This window comes from Natator depressus, chromosome 13 (assembly GCF_965152275.1).
Source record: "Natator depressus isolate rNatDep1 chromosome 13, rNatDep2.hap1, whole genome shotgun sequence".
NCBI lineage: Eukaryota > Metazoa > Chordata > Testudines > Cheloniidae > Natator > Natator depressus.
In genome coordinates, this window is record NC_134246.1 from 29,285,240 (window position 1) to 29,312,932 (window position 27,693).

At 56.2% G+C, this 27,693-nt stretch overlaps 2 protein-coding genes across 4 annotated transcripts in view; one reads left to right on the plus strand and one right to left on the minus strand.

Annotated features, from left to right (window-relative positions):
* The window catches only part of TRPC4AP (transient receptor potential cation channel subfamily C member 4 associated protein), a 78,300-nt gene extending 72,080 nt beyond the window's left edge, over positions 1-6,220 (plus strand). Inside the window, exons 19-20 of one of the 2 annotated variants that reach the window (XM_074970339.1) lie at positions 3,094-3,268; positions 4,044-6,220. In XM_074970339.1, the coding sequence (XP_074826440.1) occupies positions 3,094-3,231 (138 nt within the window). In that variant the 3' untranslated portion in view covers positions 3,232-3,268; positions 4,044-6,220. Of the gene's footprint in view, positions 1-3,093 lie in introns of both variants that reach the window. The other variant, XM_074970338.1, reaches the window with a different exon arrangement.
* Positions 6,221-8,232: 2,012 nt separating this feature from the next.
* The window catches only part of MYH7B (myosin heavy chain 7B), a 51,512-nt gene continuing 32,051 nt past the window's right edge, over positions 8,233-27,693 (minus strand). The window contains exons 24-43 of one of the 2 annotated variants that reach the window (XM_074970341.1): positions 27,081-27,336; positions 25,996-26,238; positions 22,956-23,132; positions 22,572-22,717; positions 21,275-21,365; positions 19,935-20,324; positions 19,163-19,289; positions 18,072-18,190; positions 16,008-16,204; positions 13,804-14,153; positions 13,241-13,365; positions 12,462-12,577; positions 12,083-12,275; positions 11,601-11,804; positions 11,186-11,311; positions 10,299-10,469; positions 10,032-10,136; positions 9,413-9,508; positions 8,783-8,920; positions 8,233-8,361 (exon numbers count right to left, since the gene is read on the minus strand). In XM_074970341.1, the coding sequence (XP_074826442.1) occupies positions 8,350-8,361; positions 8,783-8,920; positions 9,413-9,508; positions 10,032-10,136; positions 10,299-10,469; positions 11,186-11,311; positions 11,601-11,804; positions 12,083-12,275; positions 12,462-12,577; positions 13,241-13,365; positions 13,804-14,153; positions 16,008-16,204; positions 18,072-18,190; positions 19,163-19,289; positions 19,935-20,324; positions 21,275-21,365; positions 22,572-22,717; positions 22,956-23,132; positions 25,996-26,238; positions 27,081-27,336 (3,382 nt within the window). In that variant the 3' untranslated portion in view covers positions 8,233-8,349. The remainder of the gene's footprint in view (positions 8,362-8,782; positions 8,921-9,412; positions 9,509-10,031; positions 10,137-10,298; positions 10,470-11,185; positions 11,312-11,600; positions 11,805-12,082; positions 12,276-12,461; positions 12,578-13,240; positions 13,366-13,803; positions 14,154-16,007; positions 16,205-18,071; positions 18,191-19,162; positions 19,290-19,934; positions 20,325-21,274; positions 21,366-22,571; positions 22,718-22,955; positions 23,133-25,995; positions 26,239-27,080; positions 27,337-27,693) is intronic. The other variant, XM_074970340.1, reaches the window with a different exon arrangement.

The window sequence follows — 27,693 nt, forward strand, 5'->3', positions numbered from 1 at the left end:
ATCAAAAGATGGAATCACTTCATTCAGTGCGCACTGTCCCTCCTGTGCACTGAATGGGGTCCTGTGAGTAAAAACGCAATTAGTCTGTATCACCTTGAGTGGTCCCTTCGAGTATATGCTAACTACTTCTGCTAAACGATCCATTTAATCTTGTATTTAGCTGGGACCTTGTTTACGCTAGAATTTCCTTCAGTTTGACTTGCGTCATGCAGGGGTGTGAATAATCCACACCCTGAGCAACGTAAATTACACTGACCTAAGTGCCAGTGTAGGCAGCCCTGTGTCGGCAGGAGAGCTCCCTCCAACATGGCTGCTGTCACTCACGGGAGGTGGAGTCATGAAGCTGACAACTTAGAGCATCGGCTTAGCGCATCTGTACCAGAAGTGCAGCGCTTCTAGTGTAGACGTACCCCGTGTGCTTTTCCCAGCCTTGAGGAAGAGCTCTGTGTAGCTCCAAGGCTTCTCTCTCACCACCAGAACCTGGTCCAATAAGAGATCCCCTCCCCCACCTCATCTGTGTCCTAATACACATGCATGAGGGGGCTGAATTAGGGTTACCCAGGGAACCCTTCCAAACCTGAGTGCTTGATCTAGCAGTCTTTGTTCTTTTCCCATGGTTTGTGTAATATATATAATACTAATTCACTTCCAGTATTGATGGTATAATATTTACATATAATCCATGTTAATGAATGTTTGCATAGGTAAGGACACTTATTTCTTAATTATTTTTATAGTAGTAAGTTGGCTGTTGCATCTAGCCACTGAAGTGCCAGGGATGGATGCAAGGAGCCAGAAAGAGTCTGGGTCAGCAGCCTGCAACATGCTGCTGTGTTGGTTTCCCTACAAAATCCATCAGTGTTGGTTTCTGTACATTAACTCCACTCCCAAGTCCCCTCCCAAACAGCTGTTATCCTAGGAGCAGGCTAGCAAGCTTGCTTAATAGCCTGTGTTCCTTACGTGAGACCACTAAAGCCATGTGCCTGGGCTGGGAGGGGGCATAGCTAAAAGGGCCTGGGATGATGAGGCACTTGAACTGCACAAAATGAAAGCGGGAGAGTCAGTGGAAGGATGCGGCGATGGGCAGGAGCAGAGTTTATGCTGCATGCAAGGTGCAGACTTGTGATTTCTTTGAGAAGTTTCTGATCTTTACTTCTGCTTGGCATTCCTTGTTGGACTTGAGTGACAAGCGAAAACCAGTCTTCGAGCCTGTAGATTACTCGGTGCGCAATGGAGCTCTTTGCAATGCACAGGCACTGCATTGTCTTATCTGTTTGTGCAGTTAATACCCAATGACGGCTTCTCATTGTGTGCCTCATTGTCTTGCTAGAGATGCTAGCACATCTCTGAAACTGCCATAGCATGTCGCGCTCTGCCATTGTTGTGTTCCACTTCAGCGTGGCTCATGGCTGTCAGTCCATCCTGTCTCTTGAAACTGACATGCTGGCATGCCTGGTCCCTCTCATGTAGGCACCAGCTGAGAGCCGTCTACATGAGAGAATGGTATTGTCTGCCATAACCATTACGTTGCTCTCTTGGTGCATGGTCTGCTGTGTGAAGGAACTGACCGTTCTATGACGTTAATGAAAACGTGCACCTAAGCCAGTGCCTGCGCTGTGCATACGCAACTGTTCAGCTAGAGGGTGACTTTGTCTCAGCTCCCCTTGGGCCTGGGCTTGAACCATATAACTGGTTATCACCACAGGGTAGCCGGCCACAAGCTTCCTGGCTCAGATACCACAGTGGCACCTGCTCATTGCCGGAGACCAGGCAAAAATCGGGCATGTGAACAAAAACGGAGTTCTTAGGATTGGTCCTGTTTGCTGTGTAAGGGAAGCCGTGTGCTCCACTGTGCGCATGGCTGCATAATTGTCACGCCCTTGGCAGAAGCAGTGCTCCACCCTATGCCCTCCCCTGGCTTGCCCTCTGCATGAGGGGACAGTGCCATCACCTCCCTGCACCCAGTCCTGCGTGGCTTTCCTGTGTGGGCCGAGTTGGAGCACCCTCTTACACCTCTGCCTCATGCCCACCTACCCTGCTGCGGACCTGCCAGGGAGTGGGAATGGAGCTGAGCCACAGCAGGGGCAGGTGCCTGCTACCCCATTGTGAGCGAACAGGACTTAGGAGACAGGACCATGCTTAGGACCTTAGAGTGCTGGGGCCATATGTCGGCTGTTCCTGCAGCCTGGAAGAGTCCTGTCATCTTGTTCTGTGACAGCAGGTTCCATGCATTGCATGCAGCTCTACGGCCTGTCGCATGGAGACCTCTCACTTAGGCGGTAACCCCTCTGTTCTGTCCAATTCATCTTCGCCCCGTGACTCCCACTGCCCGTCCTGCACACCCGGAGCTAGCCGCCGGGCTCACTCTGGCCCTATGTTTTTTCAGCCTGCCCACCTACACCTGGACTAGAAGGTGCACTGCTGGCCTGCTAGAGTTTAGTAGGGTAGGTTCATCTCAATGGGTCTCTCCATTGAGAGCACGCTCTGTAGGGATCCCTACTCCGCACCTTAATGCCTCCTCCTGCAGTAGATCTCTGGCAGTGGAGTTGGCTCCCCTTGCCATCCATCTCTCAGTGCAGATCTAGTGGGACTGTTGCACCTCTCCCCTTTCCTTGGCTGGATCCCCTCTACCATTGTCTGGTTGGAGGAGGAGAAGTTGGTTCTGTTTATAAATATCGTCTCAGCTGTGGGACAAGAAGAAAGGAAGAGCCCTGTGGTTTGGGGTGCTATAAAAAAAGAACTGCTTCCCATATTAATCTTTTTTACAGAGACTCATTGGTGCAGGCTGGCTTCCGTACATACGCGCATTGTCTGGTTTGTGCGGGATACGTTGCCATGGTGTGGGGTAGCTTTCCTAGAGCCGAGCAGGATTAATGGTAAACTGACGGTTACGACGTTGGCCTGATGAGCAAATCAGACCCGAGTGTAAGATGACTTTCAGGTTTCTCTCTCCTTGGTGCACAGGAGGAGGGAGATCTGGTTCATGTTCATGGCTCATATTTTGGGGGCAACTCAGGTTCCCGCTAATGAACTTCAGGGTTATTTGCAGCCTGTCACCTAATTAGACTTTTCTCTCTCTCTCTCTCCCCACAGAGTTCATGTATTAGCTTTACCTACTGGAAAGAGACTGTGTCTATACTGCTTAGTCCCGACCAGACATCGCCCTGTGCCATAGTTAGCTATATTGACGAAGCGTATATGGACATTGACAGAGATTTTACTGAGGAGTGATTCTTCAGACTGGCTTCAAATGGACAGCGCTTGGAGGGTATCTGGCAGATGGTGGATTTTCAGGGATACGTTGTGTGTTGCGCGCGTGTGTGTGTGTGTGTGTGTAGGCTTGGAACCATGGATGTTACTGCTTTGTTAAAGACTCTTCCCCCGCCTCTGATCTCTGAAGGACAGGACTTCATAAGCTATCTGGGCGACATTCAGGGACAGAGCTTCCAGTTGTTTGGGGATAAAAATAATCCCCTGCAAAAACTAGCCTTTTTTCTGGCACCCCCAGTGCAGTGTGGCTAGACAAGGATACTCCACACTAGTTGTGGCTTCTCCTTGTGGCCACCCGAATTAGCACGTTAAAAAGCACAGCAAAGGCCCCAGGCCATCCAAACCAAGGTCAGACAGGCCAAACGCATGCAGATGCCCCCCACACATCTACTAGGAGCAATCTTTTCAGGGTTGGGTGTGTCGGGGTGTGGGGATCAGGGTGGGTTAGATTGTGGTTTTGAGTTCCTGGGTGCTGAAGCTCTGTTCACCTTTTTACCATCCACTTTTGGATTGTTTGGTGATAAATCTGTTTAGCCCACATCTGTCTGTGCTGTTCCATTAGGAGGTAACCTCTGCTCCCGCTCTCCCCAGCGGCTCCTTCCTGTCGGAAGGTGGTGTTCAGTGCTGCAGAGAGCAGCAACCTTTCAGTGAGGGGGAAATTGCAGTCTGGGGCCTAGACTTGACCAGGCATTAATAGATTAAAATATACTGATTTTTAAACTTGTGGCTTGTCCCTTCTTGGGTTACTAATCTGGTTTTAAAATTGCCTTCAGGAGCACTGCTTTTGCTGCAAGGTTCTCCGCTCTTGAACACGGCGAGTGCTAACCAGCTGTGCCTGGAAACCTAACACCGGAGTCTAAGCTTGCAGTCTTCAATACCTTAAATCAACATACCAACAATAATTTCGAAGTGCAATATTGACTTGGAGATGTCAGGTTTTTCCTAGAGTTGTTGTTTTAATCAGAGTAACAGTGCTAGATGCTGGGAATAAAAGACCTTTGATCAAAATAATTTTGTAATTTATGTTTTAAAAAAACAAGTTTGGCAAAAATCTGACTGCTTTGCTTAGCTTTGCCTGAGCTTGCGATTCCTAATCAACAGCATCAGACCACGTCGTTCAAAGGCCAGATGCTGGATGTGGCCCGAGATTTCTTGGAATGAAATAAGTCAGTGCAGTGCCGAAGCATCGTTGAGCCACTGCATTTAAAGCAAATCTCATGCCTCTGTGGCTTACGCTGAGACCCATTTTCCTATTCTTCCCCCAAACTTTACCTGTGAATTTTAATTATTTAGGTTTTAAGTTTACACTAATATTTGGTAGCTCAGACAGTTAATGGGAAACATCCTTCAAACATATTGCAGTGAGTGCAAGTGAGAGTATCTCTGACCTGCAGTGTCCTCCCCTTCTGTGACCAGTACCTCCTTCCCCAAGACTTTATCTGCAGCCAGAAGGAAGGGAGAGCAACTACTGTGTAGCCAGTCTGGGTACAGACACACAATGGTTGTCTGAATGTGTAGGACCTTTGCCAGCAAAGGGAATACAAATCTTTAGATCCCTGAAGCAGGGGTTGAATGTGCAGGGCAGATGTTTAGCCCCTGACATTAGATTGTACCGTCTGAAAAACTTGATTCTGAAGAGTGTTGACCTGTTTGTAATTGGAGTCGCCTTTGAAATGGCTACGCTGTTAGAACTGAGTGAATGTTGCAATGCCCAGGCTAGTCTTAATCCACACTTCAGTGTCCGCCCCGGGCAGTTCACATTCAGACTGACTGGTAAAACAGAGTGTGAGGAGCAAGGGGCAAACAAGTTCCAAAACTGCTGAGCCAGTGCATCCAACTGGAGCTTTAACCGAGTTTATAAGGAGCTATTAATGTCTTCCCCCAAGGGATTTCCTTCCCCTAGGGAGATTTTTTTTTTTAAACACACAGCTCCAGCAGATGCCATTCCTCCAAAACGAGGCGACCCATTGGGAGAACCTTTTGCCATGACAGCTGCAACTCTCCATCAGCTTTCCCGCGGGAGCAAATTTCTTTTCCATCCGTCCTTTTATTTTTTGTTTTGTTTTTTTTCTTGGGATATTTGTGGGTTTGGTGAATCTTTGCTTATTCTTAACTGTAATAGATGTACACTTAAAATAAATGCTTCAAATGAAAAGGCTTTTAAGTTACAAGAATGCCTTTTCCCTAATCTAGCTAATTGTTGCATCCAAAGATTGATGCTATAAATCTGCAGAGAATATATTTTATTCTTAACTTGATCTGTGTATTTCTGGAATTTACAGGTAGGGGCCAAGCTGTGTTTGCCCTTGTTTTAGACATCCCCCTCTTCATGTATTTTAGCAGCTCCAGGGACTGATCTTGGAGCCAGGGCTCTTTCATCACCTGGTTCTGATTGAACTGGCTTGGTTCGGACAGGTGCACAGGAAGCAATCTCTCCTCCCACAAAGGAGCTGATCTGGCCTCCCTGGAAGGAAGGTTCTGTCTGACTTACGTGAAGGGACAGAGGATCCTTCATAAACTGAACGTTTCTAACAATTTTTTAGCTTTGTTTTAAGGCACTAAATAGGTTGAGGTTAAAGCTCACACTCACGCTCTCTTGGCTTCCATGGAACTCTTCGTTCACATTAGCCGCTCGTATAAACCTGCCCTGCAAGTGGCCAGAGGTGGCTCGGTCCTTCATTCTTACTGTGGTAGCAACCTGTTGTCAGTGAAGATGTCTCAGAGGAATGGTGCGAGGGCAGGAATGTTAATGTGATGGACCAGAGAGCTCGCTGCTGCTCTGCTGTCATTAGTGTGGTTTCCAGCAGCTCAAGTGATGGACTGTTGGGGGCGGCGGTGGGATCCCAGCTGGTTAATGTTCCTGGAATTCTGCACTATCCCAAATGCATTGCTGAGGTTTTTGCTGCCCAGATTATTGCCAATTTACTAACTGCAAACAAGCGTATTAAATGGAAACTATTAAAGAACTCTATTTTAAAAGAAGTGCGTGGAGAGGCGTCTTTCTTTATAGAGGTCTTGCCTACTGTGGTGATAGGATCTATGCCTCATCCCTGCTCGAGTGCAGCGCTCCCTTTTATGTTGCAGTCCTCTCCAAACGCCTATGGGCTCGCTGGCATTCTGCTCGCTCTGGTGGTCATCCGTGCCTTGGGTGCTCTCTCGGCTGAAGTCTAAACTCCCTGCTGGATGGTGGGTGAGTGCTTCAGACTTTAACATGTTTGACCAGATCCTAACCTCAGTTTGGCTCGTCCCCCTGCACAATTTGGCTGTGCACAAGTTCTCTAAACCAGGTCTGAAAAGTCTGCATGCAGTTCAGCGTACCCCATTTCTGAACCACTGGTGGGCAGGGCCTTATGCAGTGACTGTACTTGTATAGAGCACCATAAACCTGCCCACTGCCTTGTACACATGCAGGGGCCAGGGTGGTGACCCCAAAAAGGTCACTGTCTAAACTGCCAATGGCTGTGAACAGGAGAAAGGGCTTCTGAGCAACGGCTGTCATGGAAAGTTTCCTGCCACAGCGGCCAGGTGGGTGCTGGGAGAGGCTGAGCAAAGATGGGGGTAAGTAAGGCCAGCTGCTCGGTGAGCCCTGAGGAGCGGGAGGCTGCCTCACACATAGGGGAAGGACTGTTCCAGGCACAGGGGAGCATGAAAACTGGCGGAGCCTAGCAGGGCTATTCTGTTTCTCCTGGGTTTTAAATGCCTTTGAGTGCTGCCTCCTTGGGAGCTGCCCTGCAAGAGCAGAGAAAGAGAGACCAGAGTCCTGCCCTCTTAGGGCATGTCTACACTGCAACATCACGCCCCTGGCTGGCCTGTGTCAGACTTCCTGGCTCAGGCTAGAGCCCAGGCTCTGAGCCTGAGCAGCAGCAGGGTCCCTGAGCCCGAATGTGTCCACTGCAATTTTATAGCAACGTGAGCCTGCATCAGCTGCCACAGGCCAGATGTAGGTGTTTTATTGCAGCATAGCCACACCCTTACTCTGCATGGATTTGTCCATGCAGCCCCAGGAAAAGGGCCCGTTCAGTAGCGTCTCCCCACTCCTTGCAGCTGGAGAACAGGAGCGTGATCTGCAGTAGCTTCCCCTTCAATATCTGATCTGACTCTGGAATTGCATCTCGGGGACTTCAGCAGCCCTGTGTTCCCCTCTTGGCAAGAGGCTTTACAAGCCTCCCCCCTCCCTCCAGTGCCACTCGGGGCTGATCCCTCGCCCTGAGGACAGAGTCAGGCCATGCTTGCTGCAAAAAGCAGTCTGGGGACGTGAACGTGGGTCACACATTTAAGATACTAGCACATTGCCCCAGTCGCTGCCTTCCTGTGTCCTGATGAAGGCTGCCTTGGGGCAGGGGTAGCAGGAGCTCTTCTGACAATGGAGCTGGCTCTGCACTGAAATAGCCACTCCTTTGGCTCCTCCTGGGGCCTGCTCCAATAACTGATCTCTCCCCTCCCCTGGCTCGTGTCCCTCAGGAGCAGGGCTGAAGCACTGTGCTAGGGAGCCAACATAGTTTGCTGAGCTGCTGCCAAAGCCGGGCCTGTTCTGCTGAGGGTTGGGACTTCCCAGCCAGTGCTTCTTGCAGGGGCTAAATGACAGCGGGGGTTTGTCTGCCACAGGGATACAAACCTGGGTTCTGGAGCTGGCCTGGCCTGTGCGATTCTAAACCAGTGTTAACTGTTAGTACCATACTCTCTATGTTCCCGTCCTTCGCTCCCACGTCTTCCATCGGGCTGCTCCCCGCACAGCCATGTGTGCTCTCAGGCAGCCCCGGCCTCCCCAGAGCCCCCTCTGGGGCTGATCCCAAAGGGTAACTATGTCCTAGCCAGTAGCAAACTCCCAGCCTCCATTCTCCTCACTGCCTGGCTCTTGGCACGTTCCTCTTGCAGGCGTGGAGCCAGCTGCTCTTGGGCCAATGCAAGCCCTGCTGCACGGAGCTCCGCTAGAGCTTCCCTCCCACCCCACAGATGCAAGGAGCCTGTGCTCTTTGGAAGCTGTTTATTCACTCAGCATAGAGACACAATGACTGTTGCAGCCAGTTGCACCTCACACAACAGGCAGGTGTGACGGCGGCGGGGCGGGCGCTGTGGCTCCTACTCCTCATGCTGGCAACAGAAAAGAAACATGGACTCAGGGACGTTTGACTTGCTGGGGTGGAGCAGGGTGCAACCCTCCTGCCAACAGCAGCACCTCCGCAGGGGTCTGAGTCCCAGTACATGGCTCGCTCCCTGGAGTGGATGCTGTTCCCATGCGTGGCCCTGGCCCCATGCAGCCGCTCCTCCTGGCTGGTGGCTGGTCTCGCCCTGGCCCCAAGGGGCCTGGCAGTGGGGTCTGTTGGCCCCTTTGATAATCCTGCAGCTGTGGGACTCACTGCCCATGGGGCTGGTGTAAACATGGGGCTGGCTGTAGCCCCAGGCAGCTTCTCTGCTCCCACTTCCCTTCTGAGGGCCCACGTCAGGGTTAGTTCAGGCTTCGCTGGTTCCCCCCACTCCCCCACGGAACCAGGCCCTGCAGCTGAGGCCTTACCTTGGAGGTGATGACGTCCCTGGTGCGGGAGCGCAGCTTGTTCACCTGCGTCTCGGCGATGTCGGCCCGCTCCTCGGCATCATCCAGCTCGTGCTGCACCTTGCGGTACTTCACCAGGTTGGAGTTGGCCTGCTGCTCCTGTACCCGGCAGTGCAAAGGGGGTGAGGGGGGCAGGGCTCTGCGAGGATGAGCCGTGGCCTGGACTGAGGTGCCAGCAGCGCCCTCTGCTTTGAGGGGGTCATTGCCTGAATTCCCAGCCCCTCATTTCCTGGGCAGCTTTGTGCATCTCCCTCGGCAAGGCGCCGTGCTGGGATCCCAGCCCTGGAGCCCAGGCCTCATCCACAGACTAGCAGGCCATTGGCAGGGCTGGTAGGGTTGTCCCCTCCTGCCCTGCAGGCATGTTGGCACCCCCAGTGCAAGGAGGACTCCCTGGAGAAGTGGCAAGGACTCCGGCTGGCTCGGGCCTTGGGATAGCTCTGGTCCCAGTGCTGGGCTATGGGGAAGCCCGAGCTATTCAGGAGCAGCCTGAGCCCTGGCAGGAGAGGAGTCCAGGCTCTAGCCCCCCAGGAGCAGGGCCAGGTGTGTCCTGCCTAGGAGGGCAGGGGGGTGGGATCTCTGCCTGGCACTTACCGCCTCCTCGAACTGGCGCTTGTAGCTCTTGACCTTGGTCTGCAGTTTGTCAATTAGGTCCTGCATCCGTGCCAGGTTCTTCCTGTCCTCCTCGGTCTGAAAGAGCCCAGCCAGGGCCACTAGTGAGTCATCAGCCCCTGCCACCCGGCCTCCTAACCCTTCCCCTGGCCAGGCTGCCAGCTGCCCACGGCTTCCCCTCTGGCTGATCTCCCCTCCCCATAGACCCCCAGTGAATCTCCACTGCCACAGACCCCACCCTCTCCCCACGGAGCCCAGGCTGGCTCATGGCTGCTCAGCCCCTGCTTCCTGCCTGCCCTGGGGCAGCAGAAGTCAGGAGGGATTTGGGGGAGGGGACTGGGGAGGGCTGAAAGAGTCTGGGCTTTCCTACAGGTGACGTGCACTGTGCCCAGGGACTGGGGCCTCCTGCAGGGCAGGGGCTGAGGCTTGGCACCGGGTGGGGGTGGGCCTCGGAGTCCCGTGTGGGGGCAGGCAGGTGGGGCTGGGAGCTCTGGGAAGGGGTCGGGAGCAGGCAGAGGGGAGGGACATAGGGAGCCTGGTGTGGAAGCAGGGGGAGGCAGGGAACCGGGTGCGGTGGTTGGGGAGCCCTGCACAGCTGTACCTGGTAGGTCAGCTCCTTGACCCTCCTCTCGTACTTGCGAATGCCTTTCTGGGTCTCGGCGTTCCTCTTCTGCTCGATGTCCAGCTCCCCCTCCAGCTCACGCACCTGTGGGCAGAAGCAGGGTGGTGATGGTCGGCTCTGGGCTCCCAGCTGCCCAGGTCAGGCTGAGCTGGGAGGGCCGGGCCCTGGCCTGGCAGTGTGGGAGGAGCTGGGAGAGGACACCCCCTCTGAGCCCACTCTGCACTTGGGGTCCCTGCCAGCACTTACCCTGGCCTCCAGCTTCTGGATCTGCTTCTTGCCCCCCTTCAGGGCGATCTGCTCGGCCTCGTCCAGGCGCATCTGCAGGTCCTTGATGGTCTGCTCCATGTTCTTCTTCATCCGCTCCAGGTGTGCGCTGGTGTCCTGCTCCTTCTTCAGCTCCTCCGCCATCATGGCCGCCTGAGGGGACCGAAGGGAGGGGGCCTGTCAGTGCCGGGGCCAGGCCTCATGCAGTCAGTCAGTGCCGCTGGCAGGAGCGCGGGAGAGGGATGCAGGCTCATTGTCCATCCCACACTGGCTGCTGATCCATGACACCCCCTCCCCCCAGGTGCTACACGGAGGGCAGCAGTGAGCCCCGAACAACGTGAGCTGCTGCCTTATTGCGAGAGCCTCATGAAGCTCAATCAACTTAGCTTAACAAAGAGAAGCTTCGGGGTGACTTGATCACGGTCTGCAAGGACCTGCATAGAGAATGAATATTTAATACTGGGCTCTTCAGTCTAGCAGAGGAAAGTCAAACAGGATCCAGTGGCTGGGAGCTGAAGCTAGACCCATGCAGACTGGAAATACGGCGTAAGTGTTTACGAGGGAGGGGACTTGCTCCCTGGAACAAATTGCCAAGGGGCCTGGTGGAGGCTCCAGCACAGGCAGGTTTTGAATCCGTACTGGGTGTTTTTCTACACGCTCTGCTCTAGGGACTGTTGTGAGGCTGGTCTCTGGCCTGTTATACAGGAGGTCAGACAAGAGGATCACAGTGATCCCTTCTGGCCATGGACTCTGAATACCGGCCTGCTGCCTCCTGAATGCCAGCACCAGGGTGCGTGACCACGCAGGCACTTTCCCTGAGGGCCCCTCTTGCTTGCTGAGCCTGTGGCCAGCACCCCCGGTTCCCTTACGTCGGTGATGGCTTTCTTGGCCTTCTCCTCAGCGTTGCGACACTCCTGCACGGCCTCCTCCACCTCTGAGCTCAGCTGGGCAAGGTCCGCCTCCATCTTCTTCTTGTGGTTAATGAGGCCTGTGTTCTGGAGCAGCAACAGGGCAGGGTTATTCACGTGGGATGGGGACGGGGCTGTTTGCACAGGAGCAGGGTGGGCTGTTCATGGGGGGGTGGGGGGGACAGGGCAGTGCCCATAGGGCAGTGCCCATAGGGCAGTGCCCTGGCTGGTTCCAGTCACCTCTGTCCTCGCAGTGTGGGAGGGCCTGGAGCTCAGCGGCCCAGGGCGCTGCGCTGTGCGGGGTGAAGGGGCCCAGGAACCCACCCCCTGCGTGCCCCCTGCCCCGTGGGCTGGGCCTGCACAGGCTCCCGCTCACCTGGGAGTGCAGCAGGTTGACTCTCTCGGTGGCCTCCAGCAGCTCCTGCTCAGCCAGCTTCCTGCCCCGCTCGGCCTGCTCCAGCGCTGCCCGCAGCTCCTCCACCTCGGCCACCAGCAGGTTGTTGCGCCTTTCCAGGGCTGCCGCCTGCTCCTTCAGGTCGTCGTTGTGGCGCAGGGTGTCGTCCAGCTCGATCTGCAAGTCCTGCCCGGCAGCGACACACGCAGTCAAGGGGGGATGGAGACGGACCGGGCTGGATGCAGGCCCGGAGCCATCATCCCAGGCAGGCGTGAGCATCCGGCCAGACTAACCCTGCTTCCGGCTGGCAGGGGCCAGGGCTGGGAGCCAGCTGGTGCACTAGCTGGCACTACCCGACACTACCCCTGCCTTCAGCTGGGGGCTAGCACAGCTCCAGAGCGCTGCGATCACCCCCACCCAGCGCAGCAGCTGGAGCCCTGCCCGCCGTGCGGGGCCGCACTGACCTTGATTTGGGCCTGGAGCTGCCGGACCAGTTTCTGGGACTCGGCGGCCTGGCGGTTGGCATGGCTCAGCTGGATCTCCATCTCATTCAAGTCGCCCTCCATCTTCTTCCTCAGCCGGATAGCCTCGTTCCTGGCCTTGGCCTCTGCGTCCAGTGTGGCCTGCATGGAGTCCATGGCTCGCTGGTGGTTACGCCTGCGAGAGGGGAGGGGTTAATCCGCCTCCAGTGCTCAAAGCTTACTGCTGGGGGCCAGCCCCAGGCGCGGCGTGGGCCCCTTGCCCTTGGCTTTACCCTGGGGTTATGCCAGCTCTGCAGAGAGCTCTGCCAAGCCACCCCCGTGGGCTAGATAGCAATGGGAGGGGGGCACAGGCAGGTGCTACCTGAGGTTTTCAAACTCCTCGTCCTTCTCGGCCAGTTTCCTCTCCACGTCAGCCTTGATCTGGGACAGCTCGAGCTGGATCCGCAGGGTCTTGCTCTCCTCGTGCTCCAGTGCCCCCTACAGGCAGCAGCAGATGGGCATTAGTGTCACGTATTGCTGGGGTCCCTCTCCTGGCTTTGGCCCTGCCTCCCCTTTGAAAAGCTCGACCCGGCCTGCTCTGGGTGCAGCGGGGCGAAGAGACCAAGGGGCAGAGTTGCTGGGTCAGAGGTGGTAACCCTCTCCCAGCCCCGGTGCGGGCAGGCTGAACCGGCCGGCCGCGCACTCGGCCACAGAGAAGAGTGGCCGTCGGCTGCACTGCAAGCAACGGGCTCACTGGGGATCCTCGCAACCCCCACCCTGGCAAATGGGGAGCCCATGGGCCAAATGTGGTGACTTGCCCAAGGTTACAGAACACGTTAGTGCCGGAGCAGGGACAGAGCCCAGGAGTCCTGCCCCATAGCCCCCACGAACCCAGAGGCCTCTGGGCAGGTGGCAGCTGTCGCCCTGGGCAGGGGTTGTTTGGGGAGTGTCTGATGCCTGCCCAAAAGCAACATGGGTGAAGGGGTGTCGGGGTGGCAGTGGCTTGGCTCGGAGAGCGTTTCTCACAGGCTGATGGCACCCAGAAGAGAGCGCTGTGTTTGGAGCCCCGGCCCTGGGGCACCGCAGGGAGGGGGCTGTACAGGGCATTGCACTGTGCAAGGCCATGGGATGGGGCATTCATTAGCGTGAGCCCAAACCCACCTCAGCCTCCTCCAGCGCCGCCTGAATGTCGTTCTTCTCGCTCTCCAGGGCCTTCTTCACCTTATCCAGCTCGTGGATGGTCTTGCCGCTCAGGCTGATCTGGTCTGTCAGGTCGGCGATCTCCTCTGGAGGGTGACAGAGGGTGAGCATGGGGGGCCTGCATTCCCCTAACCGCCAGCTTTCCCACAACTGTCAAGCAAAGCCTCCAGCTTCGACCCCCCTCCCCCCATCCTGGGCCTGCCTGACAAATGGCAAACGGCCAGACTCGCAGTCTGGGGATGTGGATTCGGACCCCTCCCAGCCCTACCTGCAGGCCCAGACCCTCAAGTGGGCTGTTTGGGCACTAGCAGCTGGGCAGGGGCTCTGCCAGCCACCCCCCAAGTTCCCGCACTGGCCAGTGGGCCCAGAGACACAGCTGTGCTCAGCAGGCCAGGGCACGGCGCTGGCCCAGGGGTGCCCCCATGCTGCCTTGTGCCCAGCCCCAGGGACACAGAGCTGGGTGCCAGAGCCTGGCTGTGCCCAGCCCCAGGGACATGGCGCTGGGTGCCGGAGCCCGGCTGTACCTTGGAGGTTCTTGTTCTCGCGTTTGAGGGTTTCCAGGTTGTCCAGGGACTCCTCGTAGGCGTTCTTGAGTTTGAAGAGCTCCGTGCTCAGGCTGCGTGACTCTTTCTGTGAGGACTCCAGCTCTGCCTGGGTCTCCTCGTACTTCTGCTTCCATTCGGCCAGGATCCGGTCGAAGTTACGCTGCTTCTTGTCCAGCGCAGCGGCCGCAGAGTTGGCTCTCTCCAGGTCGATGGACAGGTCCTCGATCTCCGTCTGCAGCCGGTGCTTGGTCTTCTCCAGGGAGGAGCACTTGGCATGCGCTGCTTCTACAGCCTCCTCCGCCTCCTGCAGCCGGATGGCCAGCTTCTTCCTGCCAACCGCCGTCAGAGGGTGAGCCGGGGGCTGGGCACAGCAGGCCCCACGCGTGGACACGGAGCCCGGCAGGCGTGCGCCTCAGGCCAATTCCATCAACAGGGACCTGATTCCAAGCCCAGGGAGTCGGGGGGAATCTTGGCCATTGACCTCAATGGACTTGGGCTCAAGCCCATCCTCGAGATTCTCCTGGCCTGACCCGGAGAGGAAGGCCCAGGCGTAAGGGGGCTGCTGGCCTGTCATGAAACTCAGTCCGGGTTAGGTTGGCCCTCTCCCAGTACCAAAAGAAGGGGGAAGAGCTGATGAGAAATCAGGACCCTGAGACTGACGGTCCCTTGGGCCAACGGGGAGAGGCCAATGCTCCAGGTCAACCTGGTTGACAGGGCAGGCAGGCCAATGAGGGAGGCTGGGGGTCCTGTCCTCCATGTGAGCTGGAGCTGGCTGGGGCAGAGCTAAGGAGAGAGCAGGAGCCCGAGCTGAGCTGGGGGGCAGGGCCATGCTGGCTGGGGCCGGAGGAGCAGCCCAGGGAGCTGGAGGCAGAGTGGAGCTGGAGCAGGCCAGAGCTAAGTGCAGTGAGCGGCTGGGGAGAGCAAGGGGGACCCTTGGCAGAGGGCCCAGTGCAGGGAGATGCCCCAGCCAAGAGGCCTTGCAGGCCGCACTGGGAGGGGGATCTTAACCCCAAAGGGGGGAGGAGAGAGGGCGCTACTCTGGGAAGAAGGGTCCTGCCACCTACAGCTCGAGGGCATGTGGCCACCGCAGGAGCAAGTGTCCAACCTGCGGCATCCCTGCAGAACAGCCAGGGCCTGGGACATGTGAGAGACAGACTATGAACTTCCCTTACATTCCAGAGACAGCTGTTTGTGATGTCCAGGTGCCCCAGAGAGAGGACTCTGCCACACAGGAGAGGGGAAGTGGAGCCCTCCCTCTCTGGGTAAAGGGAGTGGGAGCAAGGACTTAGATCCCTTCGCTAGCCAATTCCACCAGGGTAGTGTATAAGCCAGGAAAGTTCCTCACACTAGCGGGACCATTCCCCCACTTACACAAGAACTACGGGTCACCCAATGAAATTAATAGGTAGCGGGTTTAAAACAAACAAAAGGGAGTATTTCTTCACATAATGCACAGTCAACCTGTGGAACTCTTTGCCAGGGGATGTTGTGAAGGCAAAGACTATAACAGGGTTCAAAAATGAACTAGATAAGTTCATGGAGGATAGGTCCACCATTAGCTATTGGCATGGATGGTGTCCCTAGCCTCTGTTGGCCAGAGCTGGGAATGGGCGATGGGATGCATCACTTGATGTTTACCTGTTCTGTTCATTCCCTCTGGGGCACTTGGCATTGTCAGAAGACAGGATATTGCGCTAGATGGACCTTTGGTCTGACCCCATATGGCCGTTCTTATGTTCTTCCACAAATGCCACATCACCCCTTGGACAGCCACCAGCCCCCGTGCAAACCCATTAGGCACATGGATGTGTGTGCACGCACAGATATGTTGGCTGATGCACAGATCCCCAGACAAGCCCCCACGGAGCAACATGCTGGACATTCAGGGCAGTCCCTGGGCAGCGTTGGTGGTTGGAGCTTGGGGCAGAGAGCACCCTGCTCTCACACAGTGCCAATAGGCAATGTATCGCTTGGCCAGGCCCAGCATACGGGCGTTCCCTGAGCCAGCCGCGTCTCTGTGTGAACGCAGAGGTGTCTCTGCAGATACACGTGGGAGTGTCAGCTCAGGAGCTGCCCTGTCCCTCTGCAGAGACCAGCAGCCACCCAGGAGATCTGCTCCCAAGCAGCCCTAGCAGGCGGATGGAGCAGCCAGTGCCCAGTGCATGACCCTTGCTGGAACTTACTTGGCTTCCTCCAGCTCCTCTGTCCTCTGAATGGCGTCCGTCTCGTACTTGGTTCTCCACTGGGCCACCTCAGCATTGGCCTTCGACAGGGTCCTCTGGAGCTCCCCTTTGGCCTCCACCTCCTCCTCGTACTGCTCCCGCAGCAGGTCGCAGTCATGGCGCGAGGCTTGCAGTGCGTGAGCCAAGGCGTTTTTGGACTGCAAAGGGGAAGGCAGGAGAGCCGAGATGGGCAGAGGGCTCCCCTCAGGCCTGGGTGGGAGTCAGCCTTCACGCTTAGTCAGTGCTGCCCAAGGCCGGAACCCCCTCTCCCCCCTCAGGCAGGCTCTGCTGGGGCAGTGCCCAGTGAAAGATGCTGGATTGCTGGCCTGGGGACTGGTGCTTTCTGTGCAGGGCATGTTCCCACACCGGCAGCAGCAGTGCCGGTCTCCCCTCCTGTGTGCCACAAACCGGCCCTGTAGGGCAGCCTAGCAGAAGGGAATTCAGCCTCCCTGGCCTCTCTGCTGAGACTGACCCCAGGGGCCAAGTTGTGCAGTGGTGGGGGTGCATGTGGGGAGATGCAGAGAGCAGCCTACTGGGCGACAGACCAACACCCACCAGCTCCCTTCACAGAGGGCCCCAGAAAGCCACTGCCTGGGCTGAGCTACTGCTCACGACTGATCAGGGCTGGATCCAACCCCAGCACCAGGCGCAGGGTCCCATTCCCGGTACCTGTGCTGGCCAAGGCCTCCCTGCACAGCTACCCTCCCAGACATGTTTTTCCTGCTCAGAGCAGTGGCTTCAGCCCCTTGCCAGGCTTGGCTGGGCTGGGAGCCCCTGAGCATGGCCAGGCCCAGTGTCAGTCTGGCCAATGATTGGCAGTTTGATGGATACAAAGCTGGCTGGGTCGTCAGGCTCAAGGGGTAGCGATCAACGGCTCAGTGTCTAGTTGGCAGCCGGTATCAAGCGGAGTGCCCCAGGGGTCGGTCCTGGGGCCGGTTTTGTTCAAGATGTTCATTAATGATCTGGATGATGGGATGGATTGCACCCTCAGCAAGTTTGCGGATGACACTAAGCTGGGGGGAGAGGTAGATACGCTGGAGGGTAGGGATAGGGTCCAGAGTGACCTAGACAAATTGGAGGATTAGGCCAAAAGAAACCTGAAGAGATTCAACAAGGACAAGTGCAGAGTCCTGCACTTAGGACGGAAGAATCCCATGCACTGCTACAGGCTAGGGACCGACTGGTTAAGCAGCAGTTCTGCAGAAAAGGACCCAGGGATTACAGTGGACGAGAAGCTGGATATGAGACAACAGTGTGCCCTTGTTGCCAAGAAGGCTAATGGCATATTGGGCTGCATTAGTAGGAGCATTGCCAGCAGATGGCAGGAAGTGATTTTTCCCCTCTATTGGACACTGGTGAGGCCACATCTGGAGTATTGCATCCAGTTTTGGGGCCCTCGCTACAGAAAGGATGTGGACAAATTGGAGAGAGTTCAGTGGAGGGCAATGAAAATTATTAGGCGGCTGGGGCATGTGACTTATGAGGAGAGGCTGAGGGAACTGGGCTTATTTAGTCTGCAGAACAGAAGAGTGAGGGGGGATTTGATAGCAGCCTTCAACTACCTGAAGAGGGGTTCCAAAGAGGATGGAGCTCAGCTGTTCTCAATGGTGGCAGATGACAGAACAAGGAGCAATGGTCTCAAGTTGCAGTGGGGGAGGTCTAGGTTGGATATTAGGAAAAACTATTTCACTAGGAGGGTGGTGAAGCACTGGAATGGGTTACCTAGGGAGGTGGTGGAATCTCCATCCTTAGAGGTTTTTAAGGCCCAGCTTGACAAAGCCCTGGCTGGGATGATTTAGTTGGGGTTGGTCCTGCTTTGAGCAGGGGGTTGGACTAGGTGACCTCCTGAGGTCTCTTCCAACCCTAATATTCTATGCCTCTATGATTTTCCATCCTTTTCTAGGCACTTAGGTGCAAATCCGCATTGCTGGGCTCCCCAACTCCCTTCCTGGCTAGCCAACAAGCCCCCCCCCCCCATAGGAGAGAGGCCCCAGAGAGCCAGTCGTCTCCCTCACACAGCCTTACCTTGGTCTCTTCTTCCAGCTGCCTCTTGATTTCCTCAATAGTCTGGGTAAACGAGGTCTTGCCACGGCTCAGCTGGTTTATAAAAGACTCCTTTTCCTCCAGCAGCCGGCTTAGCTCCCCTAGTGCAGACAAAGCCAAACAACTGGAATGGAGCTGGGCAAATGGAAACGGTGCAAGGCCGTGTGCTCGTGTCCTTCAGCTCCCTGCGGCCCCTGAGCGCCAGCGTGCAGAACTGACCCCCAACTGCCTCCGGTTCCAGGGGGCCCAAGGTGATGCACTCGCTCACAGCAATAGGCCTGAGCCCATCTCTGAGTTCCCGCAGAGCTAGAGGAGTCTGGACCTGGCCTTGCAGTTATGGCCCATCACTAGCTCGGAGTCAGTCGAAATGGACTTTATCTAGCGCTTCCCATCCCCCAAGCAATGACTTGGCTCTCAGCCAGGCTGTGAGGAGCCAGCCACTAGTCTGGGCCCTGGATGGTCCCCACACAGTCTAGGGTAGCAGAACCTGGCTTGCTGGTAGATGGGATGTTGGCCTGGGCAATTGGCCTATTATCCCTCGTGCCAGGGGCTCTTTACCTCTCGCCTGGGCAGCAGGGATCTCAGCTTAATGTCACAGCTCCCTGATGCACTCAGCCCTTTCAGCGCAGATCCCAGGAGAGCCTGGGCAGAACCTAGCCTCACTGGCTCTCCAGCCTGGCATCCTTGGACCTAAAGGCAGCAGCTGCACTGCTGGGGCGGAGGGGGAATTCTGCCAGCAGGGAGCTTCCTGCTGGCAACACTGGTGGTCATGGCACATTCCGTAGCCACACTGAGGCTGACGCTACCTCTCTCCTCTCACTGCCTCCGCTGTTCTGTCTTGGCTGGCCGCGCTGCCCGCCCTGAGTGGGCCCTGCGGGTACATTCTGCAGCTCCTCCGGGCACTGCTTTGGCATCAGTAATTACTCAGCAACCTGCTCCCTGCCAGAAGAGCACACTGACCTCTCGGAGAGGCAGGAAAGTGGCTGATCCCAGTCCCCTGGTTTAGCAGCAAGCCCAGCCTCGGGGCCCCTCTCAGCCAGTCCCAGAGCTGGGCGAAGGCGTTCTGAACCTACCGTTCTCAGTCTGCAGCCGGCCACGCTGGGTGCTCACTTCGGCCAGCTGGCGCTGCAGCTCATCCACTTTGGACTTGGCCTCGCTCAGCTGGTCCTCGTACGTTCGGCACAGCTTCTCTGCATTTGCCTGCAGCAAGCAGCCAGGGCAGCGTCAGATCGGCAGCCCCGAGCTAGACAACTTTGCTCTTCCAAATGGGCTCAGCTGCTGCACACGCCTCCCCGGGAACTGTCCTGCCTCCTAGGCTATGGTTTGAGACTAGGAAATCCCCCTTTCTCTGACCCACTCTCAGCTGAGTGATGCAAAACGGGATTCCCATTAGGCTCTCACACAGAGCCCTCCTAGTATGGGACCCTTGCATGTCCCCCTCGGTAGAGGAACAGGTCCTGCAGCTGCCTTCAATACAGAGAGCTCAGCTGCTATTCTGCGCACATGCAGCATCTAGGATAGAACCCAGGGCTTTCCACGCCAAGAGCTCCAGCCTTTACTCTGATCTTAGCAGCTTCAGAGCCCTCCGGCCCAAGCACGGAGCAGGTACGTGTCGTTATCCCCACTTGCAGCTGCAGGCAGGGAGGTTAGTGACTTGGCCAAACGAACATCAGACCTGAGTTCAGCGCCCAAGACTCCTGCGCAAACCACCTACACTTGCTGGGTTAGAACTTAGAGCCTGCCTTGGCCTCCACCCGCTCTTGGGCACCCTAGTCCCCCACCCCCAAGCAGGTCTGGTTCCACCCAGCGGGGGGCAGCCCTGCTCACAGCTTCCCAGTCCCTCACCTTGTTCTTGGTGAGATACTCAATGTTAGACGACAGGTCGTCCACCTCCATCTTCATCTCGCTCTTCTCCTTCTCCAGCTTCTGCTTGACCCTCTGCAGGTTGTCGATCTGCTCGCCCAGCTCGGCCACGGTGTCGGCGTGCTTCTTGCGCAGGGCGGCCGCCGTCGACTCGTGCTGCAGCGTCGCCTCCTCCAGATCCCTGCGCAGCTTCAGGAACTCTGCCTCCCGTTTCTTGTTCATCTCCAGCTGGACAGCCGTCACGCCACCCGCCTCCTCCAGCCGCTCGCTCAGCTCCTCCAGCTCCCGCGCCACTTCCGCGCGCTGCTTCTCCACCTTGGCCCTCGCTGCCCGCTCCGCCTCCAGCTCCTCCTCCAGCTCCTCAATGCGGGCCTGGCGGGGGGCAAAGCAGGGCAGGTGCTATGGGGCCAGGCAGCCCTAGCATCCTCGCCGTCCCAGCTGGAGTGAGAGTCTCACTGCAGCACCAAGCTACCCCAGTGGGACAGGCAGCCAGTGCCCCAGGCCCCCGGGCTGAGCTAGCAGCAGTCCCAACACTGATTCTGCTAACACGATCACCCCTAAAACCTTTGGAGAGCTGGGCCTGAGCCACCCAATCTGGGTCCAGCTGTGAATCAGGATTCCAAGCCCAGCCCCACCCCCACAGCTAGGGCGATCTGACCCTGGGGTTCTGGTTTGGCCCTTTGGGCCCCTCTCACAAACTGTGACATCAGGGTTTGGGGGGTTGGATTTGAGGTTCTGGTGTGTGGGCAAAGGGCTAGCACCCTCCCGGCTGAAAGGCCAGGAGCTTGTCTTTGAGTTTTTAATTAAAAACCCCCAAACCCAACCCCGTTTAACCTGCCTCCCCTACAGATCGTGCCTGGGATTGGTCCTGAGCGCACCAGCCCCACTGTGCTGGCTTGGCTTTCCCCAGGCATCCCTGCTGGGCTCCGTGAGGTCCGTGCTCAGAGCGCTGCTAACAAGAACACCCCTCTCATGTCCAGGGTAACAATCCCCCCCACAGTGTGGGCACGTAAGGAGCTGCTGGGCTTCTGGGGAAGCCAGCTGGCTCCATTAGATCTGAAACGTGCCCAGCTGAACTGGGATCGAGGCCCCAGGGCTGGAGAGAGGGGAGAGGGAGACACACTAGCTTGACCGGCCCAGCCGGAAGGGATGGTGGAAAGCAGAGCCCTCTCCGCATAGCTCCCTAGAGGTGGCAGCAGGCCCAGGGAGGGGCCCGCTCAGGGACAAGCTTCTGTGTCAGCCCTGGGGCACTCTCCTACTCAGCCCCCTGGCGGTTCACTGTGGAACGCCAGGCCTGTGTTGTCTGTACAACACTCCTTTACCTGCAGCTCTTTGATCTTCTTCTGCAGCTGGGCGCCAAGCACTTGCTCATCTTCAATCCTTGAATTCAGCTGGTTTGTCTCAAACTCTTTCCTGCACAGAACCAGGACAGAGGCCTGCGGTTAGGCAGAGAACAGCTGCCAGGCCCCTCCTAGCCTGTCCCCCAGGGGCCAGTGTAGGAGACTTCCCTGCAAACTAGTGACTCGTGGTTTGTCCTGTACCAAAGGATGAATGAACCTGTACTTGCAACCTAGACTGTTTGGAGAACTGTAGCAGAGCACCTAAGACAACCCCTCTACATCAGGTTCCCCTGGGGGCACACAGCCCATCCCTGCATCGGGGCGGTTCCCCATGGGGCACACAACCCATCCCTGCATCGGGGCGGTTCCCCTGGGGTGGCATAGCCCATCCCTGCATCGGGGCGGTTCCCATGGGGACACAACCCAATCCTGCATCGGGACGGTTCCCCTGGGGTGGCACAGCCCATCCCTGCATCGGGGCGGTTCCCGTGGGGACACAACCCAATCCTGCAACGGGGCGGTTCCCCTGGGGTGGCACAGCCCATCCCTGCATCGGGGCGGTTCCCAGGGGGACACAACCCAATCCTGCATCGGGGCGGTTCCCCTGACGGGGCACACAACCCAATCCTGCATCGGGGCGGTTCCCCTGGGGGGACACAACCCAATCCTGCATCGGGGCGGTTCCCGGGGGGGCACAGCCCATCCCTGCAGCGGGGCGGTTCCCAGGGGGGCACAGCCCGTCCATGAATTGGGATGTGGCAGCTGATATCAACCCTGCTGACTTGCTGGTTACATTTGCAGTCCCTGGGGGCTGCAGGTGACAGCTCTGCATAGCAGCCTCTCTTGAAGCTTTGAGTGCTTTTCTGGGCTCCCTAAAGCCTGGGGTGCTGGGAGGCAGTTCGATGGGGTGGGTAGAGTTCTGGACCACGAGTCAGGAGATCTGCCTCTGTCACAGGCTCCTCTGGGTAAGTCACTGCACCCTATGAGCCTCAGGCCCCACAGCAACATGGGGATGAGAACCCCTCCTGCGCTGGGCTGGTTAGACCCTCTCTCCCTGGGTGTCTGGGTAGTGCCCAACGCAGTGGGTTCTGAGCATGGCTGGGGACACTAGATGCTACAAAGGATAACAGCATTTTCCAGTCTGGAAACAGCTCCAAGAAGTGAGAACACCAGCCCCCTGCACCTGTGGGCGTGCTCAGTGCAGGAGGAAGCAAGTGGCAGGAGCAGCGCCTGCTGGGGTTGGCTGCGGGGTATTTCCCCAGGCGCTGCTGGCACTCACTTTTTGAGTTTCTCCTCCAGTTGCTGCTTGTCGTTCTCCAGATCCATCACAGACTCCTGCGTCAGCTTCAGATCCCCTTCCAGCTTGCGCTTCGCTCGCTCCAGGTCCATTCGGATCTTCTTCTCCTGCTCCAGGGAACTTTCCAGCTGGAGAGAAGGAAGAAATGTAAATTCGGAAGGGAAATACTCCCTCCAGTGCCCCTGACATCTCCTGTTCCTCCACATCCTCCTGCCTCTGATGAGAGGTCCCTTCTCCATTGCTGGCAGAAACCTAGCATGGCATCTAACACATCTCCTCTGTACCGGGGCGGTTCCGCTGGGGGCACACGGCTCATCCATACAATGGGATTGCTGTCACTGGTCTTTGCATTCATGTTTTACTCACATCATCCACTTGCTGTTCCAGTTTGACTTTGGCCTTTGTCAGCGTGTTGACTTTGTCCTCTTCAGCCTGCAGGTCATCTAGGGCCTGCTGATGCGCCTCCTGCAGTGCCTTCTTCTCTTTGGTCAGCTTGGCGATGATCTCGTCCAGAGCCGCCATTTCTTCAATCAGGTTTTTAACCTAGGCAGGCAGAGGAAAAAGAGAGCTTAACTCCTCAGGAGACTGGGGTTGGGGGCAGATGACAGCTAAACTCTAGAATACCACATCACCACCATTGTCTTCCTCACCACCATCACCACCACTGCCTTAATCTCCACCACCATCACCATCACTGCACTCATCACCACCATCCCCACCACCACCTTCCTCACCATCATCACCATCACTACCCTCATCACCACCATCCCTCCCACCACCTTCCTCACCATCATCACCACCATCTTCATCTCCATCACCATCACTGCCATCCTCACCACTACCTTCCTCACCATCACCTCCACCACTGCCCTCATCACCACCATCCTCACCACAGACATCATTACCATGACCTCCACTGCCATCCTCACCATCACCACCACTGCCTTCATCTCCACCACCATCACTATCGCTGCCATCTTCACCATCCCCACCACCACCATCACAATCACTGCCCTCATCACCACCACCCTCATCACCGCCTTCCTCACCATCATCACCACCACATTCCTAACCATCACCACCATGTGCGATGCTGTATGGAATGTGGGAGACACTTAATGATACTATGGATACCAATATTTTAAAACTGCAATGAATCATGCTAGATATGCCGTGTAAAGTATCTACAAAAATGTTATAATTTGCCAAATATGATAATCTTGTTTATATGTTTGTATCACCTTCGTATCGTGAGTTATAGATATGTAGGGTATATCTGTATTTCCAATCTTGTGCTGTGTTTCTGGGTGACACCCCCAGACAGATTGGCATCAGCACTAAGCCAGCTTGATGGCCCATCAAGGGACATCACCTGTACAATAAACCAATTGAAAAAGCCAGGGAATACACCTGATGAGTCAGCAAGCAATGTAGGGGCATGCCTATGGACAAAGAACTCTAAGGCTTTTTCCATCCCCATTCTTTTGCCATGAGGCTTGTATTTTCTGTGTCCCAAACACAAGCTTCACAGCTGTGAAGTTTGTGTTTGGGACACAGAAAATACAAGCTTCATGGCAAAAGAATATAAAAGACAACTGCTTCATCTCCATTTTGTCTTCAGGCCTGCTTCCCACTGGAGTAACTTTCCTACAAACGAAGCTCTGAACAAAGGACTGAATGACCTGTCCAAGCTGTGGATGTGTTCCAGAGGGACTTTCCAGCCAGCAAACTCACCAATACTGCTAAGAACCTGATATATGGACTCTGAAGTCTCTGTATGTATCTGACTGCTTTACCATTTAACAACTCTCTTCTTGTTCTTTCTTTTTTCCTTATAATAAACTAGAGGTGGGCAAACTACGGCCCATGGGCTGTATCCGGCCCGCGGAACTGTCCTGCCCGGCCCTTGAGCTCCCGGCCATGGAGGCTAGCCCCGGCCCCTCCCCTGCTGTCCCCCCCTCCTCCACAGGCTCAGTGCGCCGCACCGCCAGCACTCTGCACGGCGTGGCTGGCTCCAGCCAGGCCATGCAGCTGCGAGCTCCTGCCGCTCTGAGCAGCATGGTAAGGGGCTAGGGAGCGGGGGGTTTCAATAAGGGGCTGGGGGTCCCACGGGGGCAGTCAGGGAGCAAGGGGCAGTTGGATGGGGCAGAGGTTCTGGGGGAGAGGGGGTGGTCAGGGGACAGGAAACAGTGGGGATTGGATAGGGGTGGGAGTCCTGGGGGGCCTGTAAGGGAGTGGGGGTGTGGATAGGGGGCGCAGCAGTCTGGGGACAGGGATAAGGGGGGTTGGATAGGGGGTGGTGTCCTGGGGGGTGGTTAGGGGTGGGGGGACCCGAGAGGGGGCTGTTGGATGGGTCGCAGGTTCTGAGGGGGGCAGTCTGGGAGGGGGCAGATAGGGGGCCAGGGGCCGGGCTGTTTGGGGAGGTACAGCCTTCCCTACCCTGTCCTCCATACTGTTTCACAACCCCAATGTGGCCCTCAGGCCAAAAAGTTTGCCCACCCCTGTAATAAACTCTTAGTTTTAGACACTAAAGGATTGGCTGGCAACATGGTATTTTGGATAAGAGCCAAATTAATATTGACCTGGCAATGTGGCTGGCCCTTTGGGGTTCAGAAGAACATTTTGTATAGTGAGCAGAGTTTTTAAATAACTTCTCACTGTGCTGGACCTAGGTGCCGATTGGGAGCCAGAGAACTGGAATGCAATAAAGGGGGCTGTGTGATTTCTCTTTTTTAATCTTCTTGATAACCAGTGTGGGGAATCAGAAGCACAGTTTGTGACTGATGAATGTACTTCAGTGTTACCCACCAGACTTTGGTAGTATCTGCTCTTCCTTTTTCAGCCTGTCCTGACCCTGGCATTTCCAGTGAGGGCTGCCCTAGGCACCACCACCATCTCCACCACCATCACACCCACTGCCATCCCCACCACCGCCTTCATCACCTCCATCACCGTCAAGCATCCTCACCGTCACTGTCACCATTACTGCCTGTAGCCCCATTGCTCTTGCAGGTCTGTCATGGGCTTGCTTCTTATTCCAACGCTTTCACCAGCTACACCAGGCAAAACTGAAGGCATTTTTTGCAGGTGGAAAGTCGTGGCATTACCCCCGGCTTCCCTTATTGCTGCACAGACTGTGCAATGCTCTGGGGCCAGGGAGGTTTTTGCTCTTTCAGATTCTACCTTCTACAGAGCCTCGCTGCATTTTGGCCAGCCCTGCCAGAGACTGAGCCCTTCCTCTCACGCCCTAACAGCAGCCTCTTCTCCCTGAGTAGGCCCCGGGCTCCTACAGCAGTCACAACGCTCAGGGAAGCCATCGGGAGTGTAGCCACAGAGCTCTGTGGAGCCCCCGGTAACTGGCTGCAGCAGTTGCACAGTGACCCCTCTCACATGCTGTGCCTGTTACCTTGTTCTCTGTGGCATGCTTCTCCTTCTCCACCTTGGCCAGCGTGATCTCTAAGTCATCAATGTCCTTCTTCAGCTCAGCGCATTCGTCCTCCAGCTTGCGTTTCTTGGAGGTCAGATCCGCGTTCATCTCCTCCTCGTCCTCCAGACGATCCGTCAGCTCTTTCACCTTGGCCTCCAGCTGGATCTTGGCTTTGATCAGCAGGTCACAGCGCTCTTCTGCATCAGCTAGGTTGTCTTGTTCCTGGGAGAGTGCATAAGGAAACACATGCTCATCCATTTCCCCCAGGAAATATTACCATCCAGTCAGGGGTCCTAGCCCCTGGCAGAGATCACTACACCCTCATTCTCCTGGACACTAGCTGCTGATGCTCTTCACTTAATGTAGAGAGCAAGCACAAGCCATTCAGGCAGATGGAAGGAAGCTTTTGTTTCTTTCTGGCACGTTCCCATCCTTTCTCTTCCCATCCCTTAAGGCCAAAGGGGAACAGGAGAGTTGCCGAAGCTGATGCTGGCCCTTCTGCTTCAGGTGTATCGGGTGGTGGGAGGTGCTGGACTGACAGTGCCTGGAGACCGCGCTCCAGGGAGCAGGCACAGCTTGGCCAGCAGACACTCACACTTCCCACCCATGTGCTGCAGCCTGTTCTGGTGGGGTCACCTTTGCAGAGCAGCCCATTCATTCCTCAGTCTCTGCCCTGACACAAGGGTTCCCCTTATGACGGGACTTTTTGTGAGACGGGCATTTGCTCAGCACTGGACTAAGGCCTTCCATCTCATTTCATGCCAGCCGCTGAATGGCCAGCAGATGACACTGGACCATGGCTGCCCTAGACCAGACTGAGCAGTGACCTAGAAATTCTCCATTCCCAAGCCTCGCTCCTTTGAACAATCCTGTCCACAGTGTCAGGTCCTTCTCTGAGCCCTCTCGGGTGCAAGGGGCCAGAAGGCTAGTGGTTCCCATCTAAGGGACACTTCTCGCTTGTGGTATTACATTTGACCTGTCTGGCGGGGTATATCCATGCCTACCCCCACTCTCATCACCCACACCCACATCTCCCCTGCCAAGGAGCTGCACACGGGGCTTACAGCTTGAAGGTGGAGAGACAAGTCATTCTTCTCCTGGATCATGGTAATTTGTTTCTCTTCGAGCTCCTTCCTTTTAGCCTCTGACTTCTCCAGAGCTTCCTTCAGCTTCTGGAACTCCTCCTTCAAGGTGGCCATCTCCTTCTCATTCTGTGCCGACCGGAGCAGAGGCTTGATCTTGAAGAAAAGTTTCATCCAGGACCAGTTCTTGACAGCATTGAAAGCGCGGATGTTCCACTGGATGGTGTAGAGTGCTTCCCTGAGGCACGAGAAGGGCAGGCTCAGTCAAACTGTGATGCTCAGGGACTCCCTGCTTGCTCCCACCCCACAAACACCTTCTTCTTGGCTGGCAGGTGCGGAGATAGGTTTTCACAACAGCTCAGTATGTCAGGTGCATGTCAGGGGTTGAGCTCTTTGGGGTATGTGGCCCTTGCAGCAGCAATTGCCGGGACTGCCCAACCATTGCATGGTGCTTATGTACAGCAACAGAAGGGTCAACAATGGCCTCAGGTCTGGTCCATGGCCTGGAATGCATTAACCCTCCCAGGGGTTTCTATCCCGGTGCATCCCTAGCGAGCCCTCCACACTGACTGTAAGAGACTTCCCAAATATGGGG